At 49.9% G+C, this 27,765-nt stretch overlaps 1 protein-coding gene across 3 annotated transcripts in view; it reads right to left on the reverse strand.

Annotated features, from left to right (window-relative positions):
- The window catches only part of Trio (trio Rho guanine nucleotide exchange factor), a 353,577-nt gene that overhangs the window by 195,337 nt on the left and 130,475 nt on the right, over positions 1–27,765 (reverse strand). The window contains exons 1-6 of one of the 3 annotated variants that reach the window (XM_045132006.1): positions 26,941–26,962; positions 24,499–24,573; positions 14,163–14,277; positions 6,348–6,540; positions 3,553–4,014; positions 937–1,059 (exon numbers count right to left, since the gene is read on the reverse strand). In XM_045132006.1, coding sequence (XP_044987941.1) covers positions 937–1,059; positions 3,553–4,014; positions 6,348–6,540; positions 14,163–14,277; positions 24,499–24,573; positions 26,941–26,947 — 975 coding nt within the window. In that variant the 5' untranslated portion in view covers positions 26,948–26,962. Of the gene's footprint in view, positions 1–936; positions 1,060–3,552; positions 4,066–6,347; positions 6,541–14,162; positions 14,278–24,498; positions 24,574–26,940; positions 26,963–27,765 lie in introns of those variants that run through there. The other 2 variants (XM_045132005.1, XM_045132004.1) reach the window with 2 other exon arrangements.

The raw sequence follows: 27,765 nt of genomic DNA on the forward strand, positions 1-27,765 counted from the left end.
TGCCATCATGGAGCTTCCCCTTGAACCTGTAGCCAAAATAGACGTCTTTTCCTGCAAGCTGCTCTTGGTTGGGCGATTTCTGCCAGCAGTGTGAACCTGACCGCAACAAGAGGGTCAGGTGTGCAAACTCCCTCCGTACTGTCACCCAGTGTGCTACAGAGCTTCCACATCCTTTCTGGAAATGAGCTTCACTCAAAATACTTACGTTCTAGCAAGTAAGAAAAATGCTTTAATCGTGAGAGAAAATGAGCAAGCACTCCTGCTCACAGCAGTTCCTCTGGTGCTTAATCACACTGGTGATGTCGCAGGTGATGCCCGTTCACTGAGCAGCGGCTGCAGGCCACGCGCCACACTTGATGTTTAGCCCCAGAGAGAATGAGGCAATGCGCCTGCTTCATAGATCAGGCAAAGAGGTCAAAGAGCCTGTCCATACTAAAAAGTGACTCTCTCGGGATCACCTGGGAACTTCCAGCCATGGGTGACTTTTTCACTACCCTGGGCATGGGCTGGCTCAAGAGGGGCTCAGCCTAGACCCTAGCCTTTACTCTCCACATGGGTTCTTTATCTCCTCCAGCTCCCCACATGGCAGGGCCTCCTTGAACTTTCTTTTCTCTTTTCTTTCCATGTTTTGTTCCCCAGATCAGTATCTGGTCACATGGATTCCTGGGCTATACATGGCCCACATGGGCTTTTGGGATCCATGTGGTGAACTTCTCTTCTCCCTACTTTATTTCCCCTGACCTCCCAGCCTTCCCTTTCCCCACTCCTTTGTAAAAACCTGAATAAAAATGTGATATTTTAAAAGTTAAAAAAAAAGTGAAACCCCGTCTGAAGGCCCCACAGTGTTCTGAGAGATGAGGGGTCCTGACTGACTCAACACCTTCATTTGCTAAAACTGTTTACGTGCCAGGATGCTGGGTCCTCAGCTCAGCTTACCATACAGTTCATGGCAAAGTGGTTGTGTTGCGTCTGAAGCTCCATCGCATGGGGGTGGCTGGTCCCGATCTCTGTGTAGCTGTTCAGGAAGAGTCCTTTGTTGTGTGTGATCCAGTCAAACATCTACCGGGAGGAAAAGACAGTCTGAAATTGCTGCAGAAAGGGCTGAGGGCTCCAGGCTAAGAGAGGGAGCTGCTCTCCTTTGACACGGTCTGGCCCCCATACTTCCAATAGGCCAGCAGCCCTAAACGAACAGATCTGTAGGAGGGCCCCATCTTGTGAGGAGGATTAGTGAGCAGATCGGAAGCTCTGTCTCCATAGCCCGAGTCCCCTCACCTCAAAACGCTGTGTCAACTAGCTCTCCCACACAAGACCACAGGTAGAACCGGGACTGCCCAGTCTCTGGCTGGCTTGGGATCTACACACAGATTCCTGATAGGAACCCAGTGACAAAAACGTTACTGTCTGTGATGCAAGGGTACAGACTCCTGAGCAAATTCAAACAATAAGAAAAAGGAGGGAGGAAGGAAGGAGGAAAGACCCCAAAACTTAAAAGGACTTGAGATTTTTAAAATTTTCTTTTGAGACAGGGTCTCATGCAGCCCTAAATAGCCAAGGATGACTCTGAACTCCTGATCCTTCCAAGTGCCAGGATTAAAGGTGTGTACCACAATGCTCGACAATGACTTGGGAATCTTAACTAGGATCTCGAAGGTAGATGCTACATGGATAAGGATGCAAATTGAGACTTTTTAAAAGAAGCAATGAGGCATAGCTCAATAACAGAACACTTACCTACATATACAAGACCATGGGTTTGATCCTCAACACCACAAATAACCCTTTTTTTCTGCCATGTGTGTATGTGGTGTGTAAGCATGTTCACACGGTGGGTACATGTATGTGTGTGCATACATGGGTGTGAAGGACAGAGGACAACAGGGAGTGTCCTCATCACTACTCACCCTACTGGCGTGTGTGTGTAGATTTGGGAATTAATGCCTCCTGGAGGCAGTGTATTTTGGGAATGTATACATCCTGCACACAGCTTATGTAAGTGGTTTGGGAATGGAACCCAGGACAGTAGGCTTTGTAAGCAAGTGCTTGGACTGCTGAGCCACCTTCACCCTGTTTCTTGACACAGGGTGTTTCTCTGAACCTGGAGCTCAGAACTAGGCTGGGCCAGCTGGCTAGCAAGCTCCAGGGACCCTTTCCTCCACCTCCCAGCTCCAAGCTGGTACATCAACAGCGTCTAGCAGGCACTAGAATCAAACTTGGACCCCATTCTTGTGCAGTAAGTTCTTTTTTTAATGCATACCTGTTTTATTGACAACTTTTTTGTCTATTTTTATTTATTTGAGAGTGACAGAGAGAGAAAGAGAAAGAAGCAGAGAGAAAGAGAGAGAATGGGCAATCCAGGGCTTCCAGCCACAGCAAACGAACTCCAGACGCGTGCACCCTCTTGTGCATCTGGCTAATGTGGGTCCTGGGGAATCGAGCCTTGAACCGGGGTCCTTAGGCTTCACAGACAAGCACTCGATCGCTAAGCCATCTCTCCAGCCCTTATGGATAACTTCTATACTTACAAACAATAATCCATGATAATTCCTTTCCCTCCCCTACCTCCCCTTGACAACTCCACTCTCCACCATATCCCCTCCCTCTGTTAGTTTCTTTTATTTTGATGCCATCGTCTTTTTCTCCTATTTTGAGGGTCTTGTGAAGGTACTGCTTAGGCAGGCAGTAAATTCTTTATTGACTAAGCGATCTTTCCAGCCCCAATAATTTTTGTTTGTTTTAAGATTCACAGAAAACCATTAAAGGGAATGGAGACATCTGTCATTTAGCTTGACCAGAGTTCCTCAGATAGTAAGGAGTTTCTGAAGTGGCTGGAGACTTTCTAGTTAGTGGCTTCTACTAGACACTACCTTAAGCCAAGGCACACTGACAGCAAGTCAAAAGTGTAACAGGGTAATGCGACTGTTACCTTTCTAAAGGTCTTTTCACATCTTGCATCAGATTTAATACTAGTGTTTATGTTACAAAATACTCATCAGTCTGTGTTTAAAAAGTGGATGAGTGCAATCATAAGAGTAACTTGGCCAAGTCAACGGCCAGGACCCACTTCTGCTGGGCGTGCCCCGCTCCCACTGCAGACCTCATGAGCCTGTAATCAACAAGAATTCACTTTGATCAGTGAGTCTGTGTGGCACACAAGAATAAAACACAAGAACAGAGATCATTCCTGCCTGCGTTGCCCAACTTTTGTTTTAAAGCCACACTCGAAGACAGGTCTGAGTGGGGCTCTGTCTGGCTTGGTGGTATCAAAGTGCACTCATGGAACGGTTACTTTGAACTAAAAATACCATTCTTGCCTATCTTGCAGGCAGGCACTTTACATGAAACCATCAGTTTTAACTGGGAATTTGTAAAATAGCATTGCATTCATAATGAGCAAAGCTGGAGGCAGATCTTGGCTCAACCCTGGGCTGCCCTCGCTGCCCTCCCACGGCGAGCCCAGGCCCGTGGTCTTGCCTTCTCTCTTGCCTCACCTGACCATGCTGGCCCTGTGACCGGGAGCTAGCCCTAGGCTTGGGCACAGCCTCCCGACTTTACCTTCTCCGCATCCTGTTCAAACAGCCGCAGCTGGAAGCACTGGTCCAGCTTCAGTTTCCTGACGTGCCACATCTGGTGGAGGTGCTGCCGCGTGGAGTGCAGCCTGTCCAGCGTGGAGGACACCTTGGGCAGGAGGTTCTGCAGGTCCGCGTTGCCCGAGCCCGAGTTCTTCTTGGGAAAGCTGCCGCTGCTCTGGATCCTCTGGAGCAGCTTCTGGCCCTCCACGTCCAAGTCCTCGATGGGCGCCTTCACCACCTTCTTCTTCAGCTGGGAGTGCTCCTCGATCATGCTGCGGGCCCCCTCGAGGTCCTGAGGCAACTCCTTTTTTGCAAGGATGTCCTGAAGCTCCTCTAGCCGGGACAGCATGTGGGTTGCGTTGCTGATGTAGTCCTCAAAAGCTACTCTGATTTCAATCCACTCTTCGTGGTTGTACTCTAGGCAGCCGTCGAACTCGGGAGTCAGCTGGGAAGGATCAACGACTTTGGTAAGGCCTTCTAAAGAGACCATATTCGTCTTAAGGAAAAGAAAATTACATGTGAGAACATGAACAAATTCAACATGGTCTTATCACTGAACAGTGCATAGTGCTTAGGCCAAGATTTCCAAAGTCAAACACAGCCTATTTATAGAAAGCATCACGTGCCCAGTTCTGTTTCCCACACACATGCTGCAAGAAGCACGAGGATGGTGGACCAGCAGAGGGGCGCAGGCAGCATGGGGTGGTGGGGTCCCCAAGGCCTCGTCCAATTCCTGTCAGACAGTGGAGGGCGACCCACTACCTTGGGCACATTTGTGTGGAAACGGGCCACAGTGTGGTGTCAAGGCAGACCCGAGAAGCTGCCCTTTCTCCAGTGCGTCTTGTCCCGCCCACGGCACTGGCACCGCGTGCCCTGCCCTTCCGAGGGCGCGGGCCTCCTGCTTGTCACCGCTCAAAGCACTGCTCCCTAAGACCACCTTCATCACCTCAGTCGTCGTCTTCCCTCCCTTTCTCCCTCCCACATTCCCCACCAAGGAACACGTGACAGGCTAGAAAGACTTGTTCAAGATTTACAAAATATCTCAGGGTCAGCGAGAAAGCAGAGGCTACTTTCTCAGAGTAGAGACAAAGGAGCTGTCTCCTTTGTGGTGATAACTTGTTATACTTGGCAGCAATCCAAGAGCTGGCCATAAGCTGCCTCACACTCCAATTTAACAGTGACAAAAGTTGGGTCGATTAGTTGAAGCAAGACTTTCCCCCTCATCCCTTCAGAGCACGGAGATCAGTACTGGTATTAGGGCCGAGGCAGGCTCGGGGTTGAAGAAATAAAAGCAAAGACAAAAGGGAAAGGAGTGTGGTCTGGGGCCAAAAGAGTAAAAGGAAGACTGGTTTAACTCCACCTTTGTCCCTCCAGCCTGACAGAAGCCCAGCACCGGCACCTCCATGCTGGCTGGCTGACGTGACGGCAGAAGTGGGACAGCTGGAGAGAGGCTCACCCCGACCCAGCACTTCAGCCTACGGAAGGCTCGTGCCTGACTACTTGACGGTCAGTAACCTCCATGGAGGGGCACTCTCTCGGGGGACTGGCCAACACGTGCAGGCACTCCCATGAGGGGGACACTAGACACTAGGAATCAGGCTGGTAAATACTGCTATGAGTGCAAATCACTTTTTTAGAGCATATATACACAGATATCTACATTTATACAAGTGTGTGTGTGTGTGTGTGTGTGTGTGTAATTAAATACAACATACTCTAAATTCTCAAAATAGCTAAGAGCTAATAAAATATCTTCTAAAACCAATCCATACTTTTGAAGCGAAAGGTGCCCTTTATATCTCTTGAACCTCAAGTATAGATTTAAATTTAACTTAAAACCAAATTCAAGCTTCATGTAGAAAAATCAGTACTACGGAAAGATATTTAAAAACCCATGTAACACACACAGGAAGCCACTTTGAAAAGCACAGTGTGTAACAGACAGAATGCTTTTCCTCACATTCATATTATTTACGTTAAAATACATGACTGTGACATACTGAAACCTAAGACTCGGGCAGAGTTGGCAGAAGCAGCAAGCTATGCAAGCAGAAATGGCCATTTATGATTTATTATCAGAAAGTATTCCAATCTTATTAGAGAATGGAGCCCGAGCCAAGTTTCAGGCTGCCGGGAACACTTTCCTCCTGCAACCGTCACATTAAAGTGAGCACATCACAAGCCTTGTCAGAATGGGGTGTCCTAAGGAGAGGAGGCCAATAGTGGGGAAGAAAGTTACGTTAGCAGACGAGTTGGCCTGTCAGCCGCCGCCCTCTAAGGCATGACTGACTTCAAATCAGCACAGCTGTTCAAGGGACCGTGTCCACTAGTGGGTGAGCAGGTTGGCATGTGAAGTGGCAGGCCATCCTCTGCCATCGGTGACAGGTGAACTGAGGACCAGGAGGTGTCCCTCCTGCCACCCCTCAGGCTTTGGGCGAGGCTGCAGCCACGCACAGCCCATGGCTGGCTGAGAGTATATTCAGTGGTTGCCAGGAACACGATGCTCCTTCCAAGGTGCACGTGTGGCCCACACGGCCGCCCACTCCTGATTGATCCAGAGATCTGAAACCTAAATTTGTGCCAAAGTCCCCACTTTGGTACGGAACATGGCCTTTCCACTTCATGCAGTAACTAATTCTACAGACTGTGTTCACAATGGTATCCAGGGCCCGTTGAACATGTGCTTTGAAAGATCTGCACCAGCCTAAAATGGCGAGGATCTGTCAGCTTTTAATAAAGCACATCTGTGGGGTAGGGTCTGGCTGCACAGGTAGTTACCTCAAATTCAAACTTAGAACTGCCAAAGTTCGTCCTCTGTTTCTGCCAGAAGTTGTCCGGCTTGATGATCAGGGCGATGTGGATGCAGCAAGGGAAGGCCTCCTGCAGGATCTTCAGCAGCGGCTTGATGGAGTCCCACTTGGACCCGCGCATGTCCACGATCACCGTGAAGCCTCGCTTGCACACCTCCTCGCTGTGGAGAAAGAGGGGCTGACACCAGGGCTGTGACTCGGAGGCGGGGCGGGGGCTCGGCTCTCCTCTCACCTGGCCCCTCCCTGGTGCTGGAAGAGGACAGAGCGTGGAGGAAGGAGGGCGGCCCCACACCGGCTCCAAACTCCGGTGTGTGGTGCTGTGCGCTGGCTCCTCTTGGGAAGGGGCGAACAAACACCGCACTCATTTCTCTGGGCTTTTGGGGCTAACTGGTAACAAACGAGTTCCGTAACCCCACAGCCCGAGGCCCCTAAGTTCACTAAGTGAACACAAACTCGCCGTGCGCTGATCCCAGGCTGGGAACAGTTACCTCAGGACTCTCAGAAACGAGCGCAGCGGTGCTTCTGCCACCATAGATGCGCTAACAGCTGTGCAGCGTCCCACGTGTTCCCTCTGTCCTGTGCCTGGCCCGTCCGTGCGGCTGTCCCTTCTCCCCACCCGGCCCACCCTTTCGGAAGGCTCTGTGCAGGCATGACGACTTTATCTGCTGTCTACATTTGGTGTCGCTGGGGTTACAGATGCCGTGTGGGCACCATGCGGGTTCCTGGCACAAGTCACATGCGAGCAGTCATGTTCTTTCTCTCTGGCTCCTGACAGTTCAATAAGAGCAGTTATAGCTGGGCATAATTCGGAAGGGCTGTGGGCCCAACGTTCAAGAAGCTGGGGCGGGAGGATCCTGAGTCTGTGTGTCTGAGACTAGAGACTGGGCTGGGCAAAAAAGCAAGACACGGCCACCCCTGCGTCCCCCCAACCACCACAGTCTCAAGAAAAGATTAAGCAAGGTATCCTCAAACAGGCAGGGACTCCATGGTCTACAACATAATTTCAAGATGCATACGGATGGAGGTGCTGGCTTCCGAATGGCCCACTGTAGAGTGAATTCCAATCCTCCACTTGGGCTCCTGAGGCCGGTGCCAGACCACGACCAGGACGGATGCCCGAGATCTGATGGGAAACTCGGCACCTAACATAAATGACTGTACTAAACATTTTCTGCGTCAGGTAATTACCCTATAAACTAGTCTAGTCTGAAAACTCAGAAAATGATTTGCTATCAGTACACACTGTTAAAAAGCAAACAAAGTAAATCAACATTAAAGGTAATTTCATTCTCTTACACAGCTTGGCTTGCTCCTCTGCCCTTCCTTCCACTGCTTCTCTCTCTCTCTCTCCCATGTCTTGATTCACAGCATCACACTTACTTGATTCACAGTCTCACAGATATAGTCACATCAATATGAGACTGAAACGTCTGTGTTGCGAAAGTCAGCAGGAACCCTGCTCACAGAGAAGCCTGGTGGGGAGAGGCCAGAGGACTGACTAACCTGCCACCCTGATGACAGGGACTAGAATGCTCTAGCAGATTAATAAAGCACGCCTGCCAGTTACCTGTGACAGTCCCAGAGAAGAACAGATCGAGAGAGCTGCCCCAGAGGCTCGTGTGTCTGAACACGGACCCTCGGTCAGAGTTTGGGAGGACGCTGACCTTCAGGAGTGGCCTTGCCAGAGGAGACATGACCCTGGTGGCAGCTGTGGACTTACAGTCCAGCTCTGCCTCCTCCCTGCTGGTGTGACAGCACACTGCCAGTTTCCTGCTTCCGTCAGCTACTTTCCCATTTCTGTGACAAAATGCCTAATCAGAAGCAGCTTATGGAGGGGAGGGTTTAACCTGCCTCGTGGTTCCCAAGACTATAGTCCATCACCGTGGGAGAAGTGCGCAAGAGAAGCTGAGGGCACACGGACAGGGAGGAAGGACAGGCAGCGTGTACAGCAAGCAGGGCTGGACTGTGAAATGGCAAGGCTCGTCACCAGTGACCATTCCTAAAGGATCCACAACCTTGCCAAGTAGCACTACCAGCTTGGGACGAGCGATTCAAACACAGGAGTCTATGGGGACATTTGACGTTCAAACCACCACACTGCTCCCCAGTCTTCACCTCCAAGACGGACTCTGCCTCCAGAACCGTAAGCTGAATTAACCCCTTTTTCCTTCTTATAAGCTGCTCCTGGTTGGGTATTTTGCCCCAGCAATGAGAAAGTGACTTGATAGGACAGTCCCAGCCTAATGAATGCATTCATCTCTGGAAGGATTCACAATGCTGGCACTGGGGAAAGAAGGTGACATGCAGGAGGTGGGGTCTTGTAGGTCACTAGGGTGCGTCCTTGCTATCTCCTGCCCTGGCCTCTTCCTGCATCCTCCCCTCTACCTCCTGCCCACCACGTAGTAGCCCACTCTGCCCCAGGACCCTCTCATGACGACAGGATGACCACAGGTGAGATCGCGAACCCTTCCTCTCCCTTACTTTTCCTCGGGTACTTGGCCACAGCAGTGAGACGCTAGCCGATGCTCCACTGGGATTGCGAGCTGTGCTCACTTACAAGTGCTCCCGGCACCGCCTGTACCGCCACTCTCGCTTCTCTTGGTCCCCAGCATTGTGGTCCTAGGGCTCCCACTCTGTTCCTACTTCAGGCAGAAGCACCGTTGCTTTTCTGGCCTCCTTCACAACACCTATTGCCCCCCAAATTGAGTATTCTGAGTCTCTAAATTCTGATAAGGCTTGCATTTGGCAAGAGTTCATTCGTAGAAAGTACAAGGGGGCTGGAGAAATGACTTAGCAGTTGTGGCTCTAATCTGCAAAGCCTAAGGACTCAGGCTCAATTCCCCACACCCATGACAGCAGATGAACAAGGTGGTGCATGCAACTGGAGTTCATTTGCAGTGGTTGGAGGACCTAGCATGCCTTCTACCTATGTCTCTCTAATACATACATTGAAAAAAAAAATTTAAGTGTAAGGCTTCCGAGGTTCTGGGGCAGCACTGCCAGGGGGCCACAGGAAGAGGAGTCGCCCCTGGATGCTAAGCTCAGAAGTCACCCCTGGCCTGGGGAAGCGTTCACGCCCAGGCCCAGTCCTGCTGCCCCTCAGTACAGACAGCACTGTAGAGGTCAATCTCTGTCTTACTGGGTGCTGTTTGGCAGACTGTGTGTGATGTATCAGTCTTCACCAGGCCCAGATAAAATCCCGCGCAGCCTGCCTTTCTCCCAACAGAGCCTTCTCCAGTATGCACATAAACTATAAAGCCCTCCACTTGAAAGGGGCTTAAAAGGGATCCCGAGTAACTCGGGCCTAACAGCAAGAGCAAGCAGAGGACAAGTGCCCAGAAGGTGTTAAGCTCTGCCTGCATGGTTTACAGGAGGATTAACTCTCCCTCCTCCGCCTCAAGCTGCTCCCACCCAGCGGCTCCCTCGGTAGTAAGAACAGCACAAGTACCAGCTTGGCGTCCACAGGCTTTCATCACATTACAAGCCAGGTATCAGGAGAGCAGCCACTGCAAACAGCCAAACCCAGCTGCTCTGTGTGAGAGCCAAGCACACACTGGCACCTGCCCATGAGCAAGCTCTGTGTCCCACCTCTACCACAGTGACAGACACTCACTTCGGGGAAGCATGACTTATTAGCTAGTCGTTCTAGGAATTTTACCCAACAGCTCCCCCCTGGTTGCCTATGAGATAAAGAAATTTTAGATAAGGGCTGGAGAGATGGCTTACTGGTTAAGTGCTTGCCTGTGAAGCCTAAGGACCCCAGTTCGAGGCTCGATTCTCCAGAACCCACGTTAGCTAGATGCACAAGGGGACGCACACATCTGGATTTCATTTGCAGGGGCCAGAGGCACCGGCGTGCCCATTCTCTCTATCTGCCTCTTTCTCTCTCTGTGTCCATCGCTTTCAAAGAAATAAAAATAAACAAAAGAAAATTTAAAAAAAAGAAATTTTAGATAAAACTGGCAGATTTTAAAAACAAACAGAACAAACACAGCACTTTCCTGAGTTCCTACAAGAATGTACCTCTCAAAAGAGTCAATCAAGGATTTTGCAAGAGTCAGAATGGTTTACCCATTGGCTACTATAGAACATTCTAGAGCGAGAATGGCCTGGAAGTTAAGCAGCATGATATGAACCTCAAGCAGCACCAGCTGCAGGTGGCAGCTTCCATCATGCAGAAATCTCAATGGCATCAGAAGGAGATGCTGCCGCCAGCCTCCTCCTGGGTATGCCTGGCAAGTCCCTGTGCAGGTAGCCTGATGTTTCCTAAGAGGACGGAGGGCAGGGAGCACCTAAAGCCCTACGGCTGCGTCGCTGCTCGGGTCACATTCACCTGCGGGACGCATGCCAAGAAAACAGCACAAGGAAAAGAAAATGAAGGAAGTAAGAGTGAGTCTGAAAGAAAAATAATAGTTACGCCACGTACTGTGCTGGATGTACATAAGTCACCTTACTCAGCATCCTCAGCAATCCTAGATACACGAATTACTATCACATTTCATACAGCAGAAAACCAACAGAAGTTATTGAGGAACTGGTCCCAGGCTAGTACGCTTCGCCACACTGGAACATGAGGCTGCGCTGACTGGTAAGGGCTCACCAGAAGGCTACCTTCACATCCTAGAAAGGGGTCACTATCCCCCACCCCCAGGACCTGCACACAAGGGAGAGTTGGGCTTGTGCTACGCTGAAGCTTCAACAAATGACCCCACTTACAAATGACGTACAAGCAGGTCCACAAGCCCAAGACTGACGTGGACCTCATTGAAAGCAAACGTGCTCCTTTGCCCCGAGGGCTCCCTGGAGACAGTGAGCCTGAAGGACATCTGGGAACAGGGGACTCACTCTGTGGCCACCCTCTCCATTACAGTACACAGAACCTTTATTATCATTGCACAGATACATCATTTATGTGTTAACTTCTTAACAAAGGACAAACCAAATGCCATTTCTTTTCACTTGGGGCTGTAAATACAAAAGCCAATCAAGGCAATGAAGTGATGGGACTGTACGCTGTGGACAAAGAGTCATCAAGCACATGCTTAAGTATTTGTGAGAGATCACATGGCATTATAGAGAAAAACAAAACTGGCAAAAGATGATAAACGTGGAAACTGAATAACGTGTGTGGAGTTCATCATGGCATTCTGTTCTATCTATACTCACAATTTTCCATGGGGAAAAAGATTCGTTTCTGAAAAGTAGGTCATCCAGGTGACCCAAAATATACCTGAGCTGATGTTATGAATGAAATTGAAAGTGATTATTGAGCTGGAGAGATAGCTTAGCAGTTAAGGCATTTGTCTGCGAAGCCAAAGGACCCAGGTTTGATTCCCAGGACCCATGTAAGCCAGATGCACAAGGGGGCGCATGTGTCTGGGGTTCATTTACAGTGACAAGAGGCCCTGGAGCACCCATTCTCTACCTGTCTCTCTTCTCTCTGCTTGAAAATAAATAATTTTTATGTGATTTATTTACTACCAATGTAAATTTATAATTACAGCTGGGTGTGGTGGTGCACACCTTTAATCCCAGCACTCGGGAGGCAGAGGTAGGAGGATCACCATGAGTTCTAGGCCACCCTGAAACTACATAGTGAAATCCAGGTCAGACTGGACTACAGTGAGACCCTTGAAAAACTAAATATATGTGCGTGCGTGCGTGTGTGTGTGTGTGTGTGTGTGTGTGTAAAATTAGGTAACAAAGCATTCAAGTTATATGGTATTCTGATTGTGTGAATATTTTTAAATCACCCAAATTAAACTTTGTCTGTCTGTCTAGGTGTCAGGGGTGGAACTCACGGCTTTGTGTGTGCTAAGCCTATATGTACTTCATCTTTGAGCTCCAGCCTCAGCCTTGGTTTTTAATCACACTCTATGGCAAGTGCCACATTGACGAGAGGGGTTTTTTGTTTATTTTTTCACAATGCCCTCTGTATTCTGACCTTTCCTCTTCCATCACCACACCAGAAGCCAGCACAGAACAACTCGGCAGGCAGTAGTGTGACTCCGTCACTAATAAATGAGGAGAGCCTTCCCAAACCTGATCTCCCCAGCTGCCCATGCCAGAGAAGCACCAGAGGGAAGAGGGAAGGAAAGCGTTTTCCATCGGGGCGAGGAGCGCTCTGCTGCTTGGTCAGTGGCACACCAAGATTGCTCCCGAGGAACAGAACCTTCCTGGAAGCACCCACGAGTGTTCTTTGCAGGTCAAACCATCGGGACAAAAGCTGACTTCACTGCCAGCAGCAGGGATGCAACATTCTCTTCGGCAGTAAGTCTCAGCAGGGCCCTAGTGTGATCTCTTCCATCCACCTCAGCTTTCAAAACTCATTACACTGCCGCTGGCTGCACGGCTGCAGTCGGGTATCTGACCAAAGCAAGCAGAACCGTCACATGAGGGGCGAGGCCACGCGATGGGGAAGATGTGGTGGCAAGGGCAGCTCTGGCTGTGGCTGCAGGAGTGTGAGGCAGCCAGTGACACTATGTGTGCCATCGGGAAGCAGAGAGAGAAGAACGTTGCTGCTCACCAGGCTTTCCTGCTCCTTTCCCCTTTTCTCATGTACGCAACCCATCCTTGGGACGCTACCACCCATCCTTCTCTGTTAAAAGGCCTTGGAAACACCAGACATTCCCAGTGCTGGGTCTCTGAGATGATTCCAAATCTAGCCAAGTTGACTAGGCCAGCATCATCCTGATGGTGCACTACTGGGCAGAATGATGCGGCTCCACAGTCACTGCACCCCAGCCTGTGCTGTGACCACATCTGCTTGTAGTGTCTTAGGCAGTGTCGTCGCTCCCCACCATAGCTGTCATTTAAGCTCTCCTTCAGCACAGCTCTTCTAGAAGGAGGTACCTAAGGGCTGAGTCTGTCTTCCTAGGGAGGCCCACACCAATCCTCAACATGTCTTCAGGACTGCATCTGCCGTACATTCTAGTTCACGTCTAACAGGAACAATTAGACACTACAATAAAGGTACAAATGTCCTCACCAGCTGTCAGTTCTTCAAGTAAGACTGCAACGGCACACATTCCTATGGCAGAAATGAAGACTCGAGTGTCTGTCCTCCTCACTGGCTGCCCTTCCCTCTAGTATGGGCTCTCTGGAAAGTGAAACACTGCTTGTCCTCGGGGTTCTTCGGCACCCCCACTGAAAGTCTCTCTGACTTTCACAGCTAACGGGAGTTCACAAACTGATAACCCAGGACACTAGGCAACACGGAGCTTCAACACACCACAAATCAAAACCGTGTTTGTTGCTGGGCGTGGTGGAACATGTCTTTAATCCCAGCACTGAGAGGCAGAGGTAGGAGAATCAGCATGAGTTCAAGGCCACCCTGAGACTCCATAGTGAATTCCAGGTCAGCCTGGGCTAGAGGGAGACCCCACCTCGAAATCCCCCCCCAAAAATGGTGTTTGTAGAGCACAGAAGTCTAGCCTAAAGACAGATGAGTGAGTCAAAAGCAGCAAGCAGTTTCTGAAAACCCACTCCGCGGTGCATGAGTATCACACACAATGAAGAGGGTGCTTGAATGCACCTACAGTGCTAAAACCCCAGCTAAGGAAATATCCCAAATCCACAATCAATAGCAGAAGCCTGTCTCCTGACCCCAATTCATAGTGTTTTCCACAATTCAAAATAAAACTGAAGAGAAAGACAGTGACCTTTAACTTCTTCTTTCCTCTCCTCAGTATTCAGGCTACTCGTTAGCTGCTTTCTAAAGGAAATAGTGCCGCATCTCTAACACTGGGAAGAGAGCGGCAGGCCCGAGTCGCGCCGCACTTGCCTGGGAATGCAGGCCAGGTACGCGATGAGCCTCCGGAGGTCCTCCTGCCGTATTCGGTCATGATTGCTGCGGGCTGGAAATGTTAGGATGGGACCGCCACGCTTGTCTCTGCCGCCTAGAAACACAAACATGGGGGCACACTTAGCAAAGAAAGATCAGACAGGACTTTCTACATGCACCCCAAGTTCCACACCCTCCCAGTCCAGTCAGTGAAACGGCACTAATCTCTGCCATTCCCTTACGTAAGTAAATGAGGCACACAGAGGTGAGAGGTGGGCACTGGCAAATTTAAAGCAGCACTCAATTAGCTCGATGTATTGAGAAAAGTTACATAATGCTCAAGAGTAATCACGGAGGACATGACCTTGAAAGAAAGGCAGGAAGGTTTCTCATCAACATGCACACAACTGGTGTCACCGGACGCCCTGCCACGTGGACCTCATTACTTCCATCAAGGGTGCCAGGAAAGAGGAGAAAGAAAGTTCCGCCTTCCTCAGCAGAGCCTGCATTTAGTTTACAATGCTGCCGATCGATTTCTCTTCAGAAGATCTCAAACTTTACAGTACAATGTAAAACACCATTTTCTGAGCATCAACAGAGGTAAAACTCCTATCATTTTTACAATTTCCTAGGATCACTGCACACTCATCTTACATAGTGAGGAAATGTTGTGTAGATTGCAATGCAAATGCTTAAAGTGGTCCATGGGCACTGTTCAACCATGTGACCTAAAAATGACAAGTTCTCTGGAACCCAGTGAGTGAGTAGTGAACGGGAACAGCACTGAACCACAGTGCCCAGAACCCAATCACGCGGTTCCCCAGTGTGGCTGCAAGGGTCCAGCCCATGTGCACTTTCTCATGTGATCGTGATGACCTTGGTTACAGGTTTTGTTTCACTTACATACAGTTCTGTTTAGTTACTTTCTATGACGGTGAGTGAAAAAATACGAAGGAATGAATATGGCAGGTCAGGGCCTCTTGTTGCTGCAAACAAACTCCAGACATGTGCATCTGGCTTGATGAGTACTGGAGAACTGAACCCAGGCCAGCAGACTTTGCAAGCAACTGCCTGTAACCTCTAAGTTGTCTCCCTTGAGAGCCCTGGTAGCAGGTTTGAGGCTCGTCCTCACACACGAAGATACCGAGGCCCTCAAGAGCAACACTGACCACAGGAGGACTGGACGACACTGACCACAGGAGGACCGGACAACACTGACCACAGGCGGGCTGGGCCATACTGACCACAGGAGGACTGGACAACACTGACCACAGGAGGACCGGGCCACACTGACGACAGGAGGACTGGGCAGCACTGACCACAGGAGGACTGGGCAGCACTGACCACAGGAGGACTGGGCAACACGGCTGCAGGAGGCTCCATGCCCGGAACAAGCACCAAAGGTGACAGTTACAGATGCAAAGTGAGATTATGCTACCTGGCAGGTAAAAGATCATTACCAAGGGATCTTTGAAAAGGTTAGGTGTTATTTTCAGGGTAATATCAATGGCTCTACTGTTTTGAAACATTGGTAACCACCAGGATTAAGACATAATCATTTCAATATTTTTAATTTCTCACCCAGGTGCTGACCACCCTTCTAACACTCCCCACCTCAGATAAATATCTTAACCTTAACGGGATGGGGGCGATGGCTCAGCAGTTAAAGGTACTTGCTTGCAAAGCTTGCTGACCTAGGTTCAATTCCCTAACACACACAGAAAGCCAGATGCAAAAAGCAGTGTGAGCATTTGGCGTCTCTTTGCAGTGGCAAAAGACCCTGGTATATCCACAGACACACTCATATACCAGCATAGACAAATACACACACATACAAGCAAATGCAAAAATAAAAAGCCAGCCATGGTGGTGCATGCCTTTAATCCCAGCCCTTGGGAGGCAGAAGTAGACAGATCAATGTGAGTTTGAGGACACCCTGAGACTACATAGAGAATCCCAGGTTAGCCTGAGCTAAAGTGAGACACTACCTCAAAAAAAAAAAAACAAAAAAACCCTAAACTAAAAGATAATAAAAGTGGATATACTTCCCCCAGGGGGAGAAAGTATTTTAGAAAGGGCGAAATGTAGAATAGGCTCAAAAGAATGTGGTCTCTGAACTTCAAGGAGCTTAAATTCAATTCTACAGATTCTACTTCAGTGATGCTCCCCAAATACAGAATGGGGTGATGTCAACAGTAGGACCTAAGTGAGAAAAGCGTCCTGTATGAAGCAGAAGAGTTGCAAGTTCAAAATCCTTATTCTCCTTTGGACAACAGCACTGCTATGGCTGAGGGAAGTGCCATCAGCCGGTCTCGCCGGTGCTCCGAGGTGTCCGCTCTCACAGCCGGTCTCGCCGGTGCTCCGAGGTGTCTGCTGTCACAGCCGGTCTCGCCGGTGCTCCGAGGTGTCCGCTCTCACAGCTGGTCTCGCCGGTGCTCCGAGGTGTCCGCTGTCACAGCCGGTCTCGCCGGTGCTCCGAGGTGTCCGCTCTCACAGCCGGTCTCGCCGGTGCTCCGAGGTGTCTGCTGTCACAGCCGGTCTCGCCGGTGCTCCGAGGTGTCTGCTGTCACAGCCGGTCTCGCCGGTGCTCCGAGGTGTCCGCTCTCACAGCCGGTCTCGCCGGTGCTCCGAGGTGTCTGCTGTCACAGCCGGTCTCGCTGGTGCTCCGAGGTGTCCGCTCTCACAGCCGGTCTCGCCGGTGCTCCGAGGTGTCCGCTCTCACAGCCGGTCTCGCCGGTGCTCTGAGGTGTCTGCTGTCACAGCCGGTCTCGCCGGTGCTCCGAGGTGTCCGCTCTCACAGCCAGTCTCGCCGGTGCTCCGAGGTGTCTGCTGTCACAGCCGGTCTCGCCGGTGCTCCGAGGTGTCTGCTCTCACAGCCGGTCTCGCCGGTGCTCCGAGGTGTCCGCTGTCACAGCCGGTCTCGCCGGTGCTCCGAGGTGTCCGCTCTCACAGCCAGTCTCGCCGGTGCTCCGAGGTGTCCGCTGTCACAGCCTGTCTCGCCGGTGCTCCGAGGTGTCCGCTGTCACAGCCTGTCTCGCTGGTGCTCCGAGGTGTCCGCTCTCACAGCCGGTCTCGCCGGTGCTCCGAGGTGTCTGCTGTCACAGCCGGTCTCGCCGGTGCTCCGAGGTGTCCGCTCTCACAGCCGGTCTCGCCGGTGCTCCGAGGTGTCCGCTGTCACAGCCGGTCTCGCCGGTGCTCCGAGGTGTCCGCTCTCACAGCCGGTCTCGCCGGTGCTCCGAGGTGTCCGCTGTCACAGCCTGTCTCGCCGGTGCTCCGAGGTGTCCGCTGTCACAGCCGGTCTCGCCGGTGCTCCGAGGTGTCCGCTCTCACAGCCGGTCTCGCCGGTGCTCCGAGGTGTCCGCTGTCACAGCCGGTCTCACTGCGAGGCAGGCAGCACAGGTACGGACCCCATCCGAAGAACAAGGTCTGGAAGCGCATTTCCTGCACTGACAATGTTGTGCCATGCCTGCCCACCAAGCCCCCAAGTCTACAGGCATGCCAGACCAGCAGCTCATCAAGGGTTTACAAATCCGTCAGTGACATGCTACCTTAGTCAGAAAGATAAAAACTGCAGGACAGGCCTGGTTTATAGAAGACTGTCTTGGTTTCAGTTCCTATAAGAGCGTGTGCTCTGACCTTCCTCCCCATACGCGACTCGGACCTCCGGCACTCCTCGCCTCCCAGCAGAGAACTTCCTGTTCTGCGGCCTGTATCCTCACGTGTCAGCTACGCAGGCAGGGGCTCCTGGCTTCACTCACCAGGGCGGTGCATACTTTCGGTGTTCAGTCCGAGACTGACACGTGAAAGATGTCAGTGGATTCCTCCCCCATAGTCCATAAATTGTGGCTAAAAACTGTGTGCCATCAGGTATCAATTTAAACAAAACTCAAAAAAATATTGGGTGAATATATCAGCAGAAACACAGGTGCCATCCAGTGAACTGAAGTCTCTTAGAGGAAAAGGGCTACAAAGGTGTGCGGTCAGTATAGCATTACCTTAAACCCAGCAGCCTCACGTCCCTATCTACACTGGTCTCAGGAAGGCCACAAGGGCAGCCCAGTGTAATCTCCCTCTTCTTTAAATGAAATAATAACTCACCTTTCATCCAGAGAGGATGCATACTTGCTTTGAGAAATTGATAATAAATTTCAGTGACTAAACTGTATTTCTCTGGTTCCTTTTAATCTCTAAATAGGCCAGTAAGCTAGAAAAGAGATATAAAGGGAAGAGAAAGGAAGGGAAGGGGGTACTTAATAGGATGGTATTGTATATATGTAAGTAGAAGAATAGATTAATTGGGGGGGCCCTAAGTAAGGTCAGGGGAAGACATCGAGTAAAGGAAAGGTAGATGGAGGGAGGGCTAATCAAAATCTAAGAGGATGTAAATAAATCATATGGAAAACTACTTTTTTGGACAATGGAACACTCAGGAGCCATAGATTGTTGCTAGAAAATTTTCAGTACCAGGGATGGGATACCTCCAGTGAATTGTTGGCCAGGGTGGTCCCTGATGCCCCCAAAACATTATAGGCCATTGCCAAGGCCCTTGGTTTCCCACCAGGAACAGATGGTAAGACCCTACTGCTGAAGACTCCACATACTTGGGCTGCAAGGCCACTGAGAAATCCTGCTGGAACTGAGCTGAGAACCTCCTCCATGAAGACCAGCTGACAGAAAGCTGGAAGAAGCCATTCTACATGCCGTTCAATGGGAGAAAGAGAAATCACCAGTGAAGATACTCAACAGTGAGCACTGCAAGCCTTATATTTGGCTAGCCAGGCCAAATGAGCCAACGGGTGCAATAGTGGCACGTCTACCATGGTGGAAACCAATTGCCCTCTAATTGGACTGGAGGCCTTCTCCATGGGAGGGAATACATCCCTAATACTGAAAACTTAAAACAGGGGTAGTCATGAGCCCTAGGGGTGTAATATCTGCTGCTATCTGGCTAAATGTATATACATGCTTATCAAACTGCCCAATAAGCACTTCTGTTAATGTTCACACCCTTATATTAATGCTACTCTCCCTTTTGGTAGAGAATGTTCTCTTTTCAGATGACAGTGACCTTGGGATGACTCAGAACATATCATGGTGCTGGAAAGAAGTGACCGCAGTGCTCAGTACTGCAACATCTTGATCACACCTTCCAAGCCTCAGGGTCTAATGCGGAAGAGGTGGCAGGAAGAACGTAAGAGCCAAAGGAAGGGTAGGACTCCTTACAACATGCTCCCTTCAGACACAAAATGGCCTGCATATCCATGACCTCACAGTGCCTGACACTACTTACACAAGGCCATCATAAAAGGAGGAAAAGTTCATGACATCAAAATAAAAGAGAGACTGATTGAGATGGGGAGGGCATAAGATAGAGAAAGGAGAAAGTGGGGGAGGGAGGTTATTACCATGGGATATTTTTTATAATCATGAAAGCTGTTAATAAAAATTTAAAAAAACTATTCTTGGGCTGGGAGTCTAGCACAGTGGTAGAGTGCCTGCCTAGTATGTACAGAGACCTGAGTTTGATACCCAGCACTGCAATCATTAACTGTAATCAATAAAAATGAAACTTATTATATATACCCATTCCAGTCCCTGGAAGAACAACCTAATACACATTGACCATTAAAAAAAAAGGCCAGGGCTGGAGAGATGGCTTAGCGGTTAAGCGCTTGCCTGTGAAGCCTGAGGACCCCGGTTCGAGGCTTGATTCCCCAGGTCCCACGTTAGCCAGATGCACAAGGGGGCGCACGCGTCTGGAGTTCGTTTGCAGTGGCTGGAGGCCCTGGCGCGCCCGTTCTCTTTCTCTCTCTCTCTACCTGTCACTTTCAAACAAATAAATAAAAATATTTAAAAAAAAAAAAAGTCCAGGTTCAATTCTCCAGCACCCACATAAAGCCAGATACACAAAGTGGCACATGCATCTGGAGTTTGTATTCAGTGACCAGAGGTCCTGAGATTACATACACACATACATACATACATACATATATACATACATACTCTGCCTCAAATAAGTAAAAATATTTTTAAGTGTTTTACAGAGGAAATTTCTGTAAAAGGTTTTGTTTTTTAAACAGAATGTCCAATGTCTATTGTGTGCTATTAACTAGCCTGATTCGGTTAAAAAGGTGTCCACATTGGGCCCCTGCTCCAAAGGCAGTCAATGTGGGCGCTGTGCAGACCCACACCACCATGCGCTGGCCTCTGCTGCCTTTCTGAGAGCCAGAAACGAGCTATTCTGTGAGGACTGACTGTAAGAGGCCCCTCGGCCTGCTTGGAAGGGCCATGCCAGCCACGGCCCTCTCAGCTGCCACGGCCCCACACTGTCCACATGCTCACAAGAACAGGCAAGATGGAAGTTGGGTACCCTCTTCCTTTCCAGGGGACGTGGCCTCCATGAAATGGGACAGTAGTCATAATACTACTGGGCAAACCTTAAGACACAAAATCCCACGTTCCTGTTATTACCCTAGCTGCTAAGTGTAAATGTCCACCTTGCCCCCAAAAGAGCTAGTCTCAGAAAAGCAACCCAAGCATCTACCAACAGACTACTGGCCGAACTAGCAAGATGCAGATCTTCGGATGTGTGGTAACAGCTACGAGAACACGGTCTAGCCCGGCACTGTGCACCCCTCGCTAAGCGAGTGAGTGGAGATCTGGCCTTCACTATCCCGCCACGCACACGCACGTGGAAGCTGCGCTTCTCAGGAACATCAAAGCACTCACAGCCAACTGGAAGAGGACCCCAAGCCAGAGAGGAAACTACCTTCTTACGAGAATAAATGGGCAATGAAGCTAAGGAAATATATTTAAAATCATGAGCTTGAAGTGATTCTTTAAAAACACCTTTTTTATAATAAAAATAAATACAATAGATGGGAGCTCCACCTCAACAGTCCATGTTCAAAGCCTAACTACTCTGCACACACAGCTGGTGAGAGTCCTGACATCACTAATTCAAAGTGGTCTGTCCTCATTTGGGGGTGACTGCAAACCACCGTTCCCCACCGAAGATGCCCAGGCTCAACCTGCAGAGTTAAGGTCTCCTTACAGATGGATGTACTTACCGTTGGTTGGTTCAGAGGTAAAGCGAGCCTGGAAGAAAGGCGCAGTGGCTAAATCACTAGCTGCAAAAGTGTGTCTAAGTTTGGGCCCCCAGGTCCCAGGGAAAGGTGGATGCTATAGTGGGTGTCTATAATCCCAGTTGGCCTGAAGCAAGTGAGGAGTAATGTGAAGGTAGAGAACTGGCTAGAAGCTCATGAGCCAGCATCAGAGCAGAGTCATGAACAAGAGACCTGGTCGCGCAAAATACTACCCACTCACACACATCGAAAATGAAAAGAAAGAGGCTGGAGAGATGGTTTGGCAGATAAGGAGCTTGCCTGCAAAGCCTAAGGACCCATGTTCCACTCTGCAGATCCCACGTTAGCCAGATGCACAGAGATGGAGCAAGCACAAGGTCACACATGCCCACTAGGTGGCTCAAGCACCTGGAGTTCAATTGCAGTGGCTGAGGCCCTGGCATGCCAATTCTTTCTCTCTCCCTCACTCTCTGTAAAATTAAGTAAATAAATAAATAAAACATGAAGCCAGGCGTGGTGGTGCACACCTTTAAATCCAGCATTTGGGAGGCAGAGGTAGGAGGATCACCATGAGTTCAAGGGCACCTTGAGACTACAAAGTGAATTCCAGGTCACCCTGGACTAGAACAAGACCCTACCTTGAAAAACCAAAAAAAAAAGTTACGTTTGATAGTTAATAAAATACCACCTGGGGGCTGGAGAGATGGCTTAGGGGTTAAGCGCTTGCCTGTGAAGCCTGAGGACCCTGGTTCAAGGCTTGATTCTCCAGGACCCACATTAGCCAGATGCACAAGGGGGCGCACGAATCTGGAGTTCAGTTTGCAGTGGCTGGAGGCCCTGGCGCCCCCATTCTCTCTATATATCTGCCTCTTTCTCTCTCTCTCAGTTGCTCTCAAATAAGTAAAAATAAACCAAAAAAATGCCACCTGGTAGGAAACTCCCTAATAAAAGAATGAGTGCACATAAAACCCGGCAGTTTCAACTACCCACATGTGTGCATGTGCCCATGTCACCGTCAGGGCAAGAAAGTGGAGCTACAGGTGTGTCACAGTCCAGGGCCTGGTGACACGGCTCTCCTCCCACAACGCCTCCGCATGCGACAGGTAAACCTGCACACGTGGCTCTTCAAAGCCTTCCTCAGCGATGCCTCTAAGATTCCAAAGTGGAATCCAGTGATTCTCACATCTACTTGTAAGCATAACAGTACATCATAAAACGTGTGGCACGCATCATGTCACAATGTGTCAGTAAGGACTCCAAAAGAGCCAGTGAGCACAATTCTTGTAACCCAGTTATATAACAAGCCATGGGGGAGTTAAGTAGGTAAGTCAGCCAGTCAGCTTACTATCTACTTCACTGCACACTTCCAACAACTCAAAGCATCTTTTTCTCTTCATGAACTTCTTGTATTCTTCTGTTAATTATGCAATTGCATCATGAATTAGATTCACTTCTCCAAAATCAACAGTCACTACTAAGGGCTAAAATTACAATGCTGGACATGAAGCAAAGTCAAGACTGACAAAAGCCCCATAGGAAGCTGGTTTCTGAGTACATACGGAACTGAACCATATGCCCGAAGGATACCCAAAAGGCAAAGCACCAGGATTCTGAATTAAAACCACGTTCCAAGGCTCCATCAGATCAGCATGGGGCCCGTGTGAGAAACGTATGGGTGTGACATGGGGAAGGCTCCAGGAGGGCAGTGGCTGAGCCAGGCTCCGCTTCCACTGAGCACGGCACAGAGGCCCTGCAATCCTGTTTACCAAGAAGGGAGCTGGCACCGCAAAGCATGCCACACAGACTGCTGTGCCATGTGGTGGGTAGGACCAAGAAGAAAGAAAGGCCTTTCCCGTGGGGGGGGGGGGAGAAGGCCGTTTGGTGGCACACAGCCCAGGGGGAGCTGGGCTATCTAAATCTACCTCCACATGGCAGAGGTCTAGAAACAACAACAAAAACTTTTTTTTTTTTGATACAAGCCCAACCAAGTGGCCTTTTTAAAAATGAGAACGCAAGAGAGAGAGAGAGAATCGGCATGCTAGGGCCTCCAGACACTGCAACCAAACTCCAGACGCGTGCACTCCCTTGGTTGTGCACATGTGAGATACTATGTGCCTGTGTGACTTTGTGCATCTGGCTTACATGGGACCTGGAGAGTTGAACCTGGCTCCTTAGGCTTCTCAGGCAAGTGCTGTAACCACTGAGCCGTCTCTCCAGTCCGCAAACCCCTCTACTTCTACAAGGAAGGAGAGGGGCGGCCGGCAGAGACCACCAGCATTCTATGGCCACCTGTGAGTGCTAATCCCTCCAGGAGCAGGCAGGACAGCACTGGGGGAGGAGTGCTGGGATGCGTGGCTGTCCTTGCCTCCCAGAAGGGGAACAGAAAGCTACCCAGGACGAACTGGAGAGGTGAGCATCCAGGACACAGCCACGCAGGGCCACCACTGGGGGAGGGTGATCTTAAAGAGCAGCTGCTCTACTTGACAGCTTGGGCACAGCAGCCAATTGTGGTAGAATGACAGACTTTTTTTTTTTTGAGGCAAGCCCAATAGACACACTCTCTCTTTCTCTCTCTCTCTTTCTCTCCCTCCCTCCCTCTCTACATATATATGACAGAGAGAAAGAGGTAGGGGGAGGGAGGGGGAGAGAGAGAGAGACAGAGAGAGAGAGAGAGAGAGAGGATGTGCCAGGGTTCCAGCCCCTGCAAAGGAACTCCAGACGCATGTGCCCCCTTGTGCATCTTGCTTAGGTGGGTCCTGGGGAATCGAACCTGTGTCATTTGATTTTGCAGACAAATACCTTAACTACTAAGCCATCCCTCCAGCCCAACAGACATTTTTTTTTTTTAAATTTGAGAGCGACAGACACAGAGAGAAAGACAGATAGAGGGAGAGAGAGAGAATGGGCGCGCCAGGGCTTCCAGCCTCTGCAAACGAACTCCAGACGCGTGCGCCCCCTTGTGCATCTGGCTAACATGTGACCTGGGGGACCGAGCCTCGAACCAGGGTTCTTAGGCTTCACAGGCAAGCGCTTAACCACTAAACCATCTCTCCAGCCCCCAACAGACATTTTTGATCACTAATGCTACCTGGGTTGTGGTGACCACTGTCTCAAAGAAATACCTTGGGCATTCGTTTCTCAGAAAAATGCTCCAAGAACGAAGCTGCTAAACCCCACTGAAAGCCAATGCTTTGCATGCAGCATATCAAACTCTCATGCTGCGTCAAAGCAGGCTAGAACACGGACCTTACCTGAAAGGTATGCAACTTTTTCCTTCAGAATGGGTAAAACATCCATAGCTTTCATTTCATCGTTTTTTCGAAACCCTGAAATATACAAAGAGAAAAGGAAGTTACTGGGTCGGTCGCCTGAGTCGATATTTAACAGGCGTTGTCTACGGTGCCAAAACTTGAGCTTTCTTCACAGCAAGCCAACTTAAGAAACATTATCTGTGGACATTTTGATTCCATATCAAGCAGTTTATGACCCCAGCATTTCTTCTGTTTTAATGAGGATTAAGGGTTTGTACACTCATCCAGAGGCTGCCTTCCTGAAAGACTTTCTTAGGCCCCCCCAAAGACAGGACAGGAAATCACTTGCAATAATTTGCCAAACCACTGTTTTAACCTTGTAGAGTACTTTAGATAATGGCAAAGGAAACAGCAACCCTGCTTTGTAACACCTGTTAGTTGTGGGCACTCTGAAGCCTGGTGGGAGCTCAGTGCCTCCTCCTCCCGGCCTGGCAGAGGGGTCGGATGTAACTAGCACTGGCCAGGCGCCCTCTTGGCTCTCTCTCCTAGCCTTTTTGGGTTGTGTCCTCTGGCTAATGTTAAGATAGCCTGAGGTGTCTGTCCACGGTTCCTCTTCTCACTAAGGCTAACTCTCCCCACAATCCCCAAGTCTTAGAAGGCCACAAAGGAATTCTGCGGAGAGCCAGCCTGCAGGAGGCAACCTAAGACAAGTGAACAGCTATAATATGAATTTCTGCAGGTCGTACAGGCCTGCCCAGCTCTCCAGAGCCAATGAGTACTTGGGAATTAGGAATAAAATGTTCATACTCAAAATGACACTTCACATATTCCCTTGGAGGACTCTAGCAGATGGTTCAGATATGGTCATCAAAACTAGTACTTAGGGCTGAGGAGATGGCTCAGTGGTTAAAGGTGTTTGCTTGCAAAGCCTTCTGGCCTGGTTTCAATTCCCTAGTACCCCCATAAAGGCAAATGCAAAAGGTGGCATGTATCTAGCATTTATTTGCATCAATAAGAAGCCCTTGCATACCCATACAAACACACACCAAAATAAATTAATAAATAATAAATAACAATATTCTTTTTTTAAAAAAACTAGTATTTATCATTGTTAGCAGAATAATCTCTAGGGGGGAAAAGACTACTTCCCCATTCCTGTTTTTCTAGTTTTTCCATATAGAACAAGGACCCAAAATGTTATCTTGGTAAGAGAACCACTGCAGATATTTACTAGGAAGCGAAAAAATATCAACGGATATTCCATTTTTAGTATTACTTGTCAAGTTCCACACAAGGCCACCCTGCACTGCATCTGAGCTCACAGACACCGTGTCAATACTGGTGACACGTGTGTAACGCTGACTCTCGCGCGTGTGCTGACACACACCTGTGACTCCAGCATTCGGGAGCAGCTCCACACACCACCCTGCACTGCATCTGAGCTCACAGACATCGTGTCAACACTGGTGACACGTGTGTGACGCTGACTCTCGCGCGTGTGCTGACACACACCTGTGACTCCAGCATTCGGGAGGAGCTCCACACACCACCCTGCACTGCATCTGAGCTCACAGACATCGTGTCAACACTGGTGACACGTGTGTGACGCTGACTCTCGCGCGTGTGCTGACACACACCTGTGACTCCAGCATTCGGGAGGAGCTCCACACACCACCCTGCACTGCATCTGAGCTCACAGACATCGTGTCAACACTGGTGACACGTGTGTGACGCTGACTCTCACATGTGTGCTGACACACACCTGTGACTCCAGCATTCGGGAGGAGCTCCACACACCACCCTGCACTGCATCTGAGCTCACAGACATCGTGTCAACACTGGTGACACGTGTGTGACGCTGACTCTCGCGCATGTGCTGACACACACCTGTGACTCCAGCATTCGGGAGGAGCTCCACACACCACCCTGCACTGCATCTGAGCTCACAGACATCGTGTCAACACTGGTGACACGTGTGTGACGCTGACTCTCGCGCGTGTGCTGACACACACCTGTGACTCCAGCATTCGGGAGCAGCTCCACACACCACCCTGCACTGCATCTGAGCTCACAGACATCGTGTCAACACTGGTGACACGTGTGTGACGCTGACTCGCGCATGTGCTGACACACACCTGTGACTCCAGCATTCGGGAGCAGCTCCACACACCACCCTGCACTGCATCTGAGCTCACAGACATCGTGTCAACACTGGTGACACGTGTGTGACGCTGACTCGCGCGTGTGCTGACACACACCTGTGACTCCAGCATTCGGGAGCAGCTCCACACACCACCCTGCACTGCATCTGAGCTCACAGACATCTTGGGTATGCACTGAAACACTGTATTTGATTGTTTGTTCCTGCATTCATTCCCCACACATTCTCTCCTGAGGCCCTAGACAATAACCAAAAGCAGGGAGACACACTGGGACACGCACTTGGCATTTAACTGAGTTGTCTTTACTGGGGTTGCTAGTCTGGGCTTCAGTTTAAGGCAGGTGCAGATGTTTCAAAAAAGAACCAGGACCCATTCAAGGCTGTCTGGGTAGCTGAAACAGAGTAAAGAGGGCTGGAGAGATGGCTTAATGGTTAAGGTGTTTGCCTATGAAGCCTAAGGACTCATGTTCGACTCTCCAGGTCCCACGTAAGCCAGATGCACCATGACAAAAGCACACAATGTCACACATGCTCAAAGGGGCACTTGTGTCTACAGCACGACTGCCCTGGCTGGAAGTCCTGGCATGCCCATTCCCTCTCTCTTTCTTCCTCCCTCCCCACCTCCCTCGCATAAAATGTTTTTTTAAGAGGAAAGAAAGCTGGGTGCGGTGGGGCACGCCTTAAATCACGACACTCAGGAGGCACTGCTTGACCCAGTGCTTGGGTCCTCGGTTCGCAGGGCAGCTTCCCTTCCAATGCACCCTGCTCTGGGCTGGCAACCCATCAAGATTTGAAACAGTGCCCACTGATAAAAGGTAAAACATCTGAGCCAAGAGTTCTGTAACTTTATGCCCATGTTCCTAAAAATTCCTGAATGAAAGCAATCTTGTCTAAATGCACTGTCCGCTCTTCACTGGCTGGCTCTGTAAGGACCAAACACACCTTGGTTCCACTGGCAGACATACCTGGCAGCGGGGAAGAGTCTAGGACAGCTCACAAGGAAAGGTGCACCGATGACTAGAACCAGAGCAGAACATGAAGTTTCCTAAGCCGCCCAAAGTGCTAGGCAGGAGGCGAGGCAAACGACGATGCAGATCACGTGGCCA

This window comes from Jaculus jaculus, chromosome 13 (assembly GCF_020740685.1).
Source record: "Jaculus jaculus isolate mJacJac1 chromosome 13, mJacJac1.mat.Y.cur, whole genome shotgun sequence".
Lineage (NCBI taxonomy): Eukaryota > Metazoa > Chordata > Mammalia > Rodentia > Dipodidae > Jaculus > Jaculus jaculus.